Genomic DNA, 2,119 nt, shown 5'->3' with positions numbered 1-2,119 from the left:
TTTTTCATATAAAAATGAAGCTATTCAATGCCAATTTTTTGCATTGTGACTCCCCAAATGTACACATCAAATATTTGTATTTACTGTAATAGTATTTGCAATGTATTATGGTAAACAGATAAACTGTAGATACGTAAACACAATATGATACAATACTATATTTTATTCATTTAAATCAGCATAAAAGCAGTTCAAACAAACACATTCATGTTGTTGAAATACTTAACCATTTAAATAATAGTTCTATATTGTTTTCTGTTTTCAGTATTTTTTTCATTGCAGGTTCCTAACTGGAAATGCTTTTAAATTTCTCATTTATGAAGTAATTTCTCATTTCCTTATTTTGATTGTGTGGTGAATCATGGCAGGTTTCGTGAGATGCGTCATGACGTCAGTTCAGTGTCGCGAGCACGCAGGTTTGTGTTGTTAAACAGGAAACGGTGAGAGGCGTTAGCAGCAGTTAGCCTGTTGGCTACCAGCACTGCGCACAGAAGCGAAATCAGAGCATAGCGTTTATCTGAAGAAGGGGATAAAGAGTATCGTTTGCCCGGTTGATTGGTTTCATCGGTGGGAGCGACATGTCAGAGACGTACGGTAATGACAGCTCGTTTGTGTTGTTGTTGTTAGCGCGTTTACAGCTAGCGCGAGCTGGATCAACATCATCATCATCATCAGGCAGACGATTTCTGACTCCAAACCTTAAGTTTTTACGCAAAAAGCTATTATTAGTACTTAATATTACAATCATATACCGTTAGAGTCATTACTGTAATTCTGGCCTGCGCAGGTTGTGTGTAAATATGTGTTTATTTATTGGGTCATTTCAACACTCTCAGATGGGCCTGTCAAATCAGCTTGTACTGGTTACGATGATATCTGAAATAATATGTGTACATAAATATGTTTGTGTATGCCGGGCAAGAGCTGCTCAACTGATTTGATAATTGATAAATATTCCATAAACTAATATATACATCGCTGTAAAACTCATTTCCTGTCTACTTAGAACTGCTGTAAGTAATTTATTTTAATATCATACAATACTACACAAATAGTATCCTTACCATCGTACAGAGAAATCACACGCGTGTTTGACAGTTCTATGCTCTGTAGACAGCAGTAAAGATGAGGGCCCGCTCTTATTTAGCCAATCAAAAACCTTCTCTGCCTGTCAAGTCATTTAAAGTGAATTGTGACTCTTTTTTTCCCCCTCAGTATTGTGAGAAATAAACTCGCAATTGCAAGTTCTAATGTCAGAGTTGCGAGATATCGGCTAAACTCGCAATTATTACTTTTTTTTTCTCAGAATTACACGTTTATATGTCACAGTTCTGGCTTTATAACAGTTGCGAGTTATAAAGTCAGAATTGTGAGATATAAACTCGCAATTCTGAGAAAAAAAGTTTTTCCTCAGAATTGGACTTTATAACTCGCAATTGTGAGTTTATATCTCACAATTCTGAAAAAAGAACTTAGAATTCTGAGATATAAACTCGCAATTGCGAGAATTAAAGTCAGAATTGTGAGATATATGCTCACAATTCTGAGAAAAAAAGTTTTCGCTCAGAATTGGACTTTGTAACAGTCGTAAGTTATAAAGTCAGAATTGTGAGATATAAACTCGCAATTCCGAGAAAAAAGGTTTTTCCTCAGAATTGGACTTTATAACTCGCAATTGTGAGTTTATATCTCACAATTCTGAGAAAAGAACTTAGAATTCTGAGATATAAACTCGCAATTGCGAGAAATAAAGTCAGAATTGTGAGATATAAACTAAATTCTGATAAAAAACCCTTTTACTTCAGAATTGGACTTTATAACTCGCAATTGTGAGTTTATATCTCACAATTCTGAGAAAAGAACTTAGAATTCTGAGATATAAACTCGCAATTGCAAGAAATAAAGTCAGAATTGTGAGATATAAACTCACAATTAAAAGAACTTAGAATTGCTAGAAATAAAGTCAGAATTGTGAGATATAAACTCGCAATTCCGAGAAAAAAAAGTTTTACTAGGATGTAAAAAAAGTTTACATCCTACTGTACTAGTAGGATGGCGGCGCGTTCACACGCTGCGGCTTCTCTCTCTCCCGACAGAAAGGTGTTTTCGTGTTTTTTTT

At 34.9% G+C, this 2,119-nt stretch overlaps 1 protein-coding gene across 1 annotated transcript in view; it reads left to right on the top strand.

The window, feature by feature from the left end:
- The first annotated feature begins 409 nt into the window (after nt 1–409).
- The window catches only part of rab4b (RAB4B, member RAS oncogene family), a 22,996-nt gene continuing 21,286 nt past the window's right edge, over nt 410–2,119 (top strand). Inside the window, exon 1 of the mRNA XM_016462879.1 lies at nt 410–594. Coding sequence (XP_016318365.1) covers nt 579–594 — 16 coding nt within the window. The 5' untranslated portion in view covers nt 410–578. The remainder of the gene's footprint in view (nt 595–2,119) is intronic.

This window comes from Sinocyclocheilus anshuiensis, unplaced genomic scaffold, assembly GCF_001515605.1.
Source record: "Sinocyclocheilus anshuiensis isolate Anshui unplaced genomic scaffold, SAMN03320099.WGS_v1.1 scaffold513, whole genome shotgun sequence".
Classification (NCBI taxonomy): Eukaryota; Metazoa; Chordata; class Actinopteri; order Cypriniformes; family Cyprinidae; genus Sinocyclocheilus; species Sinocyclocheilus anshuiensis.
The sequence above is the reverse complement of the archived record's forward strand: the minus strand, read 5'-3'. Positions and strand labels throughout refer to the sequence as shown.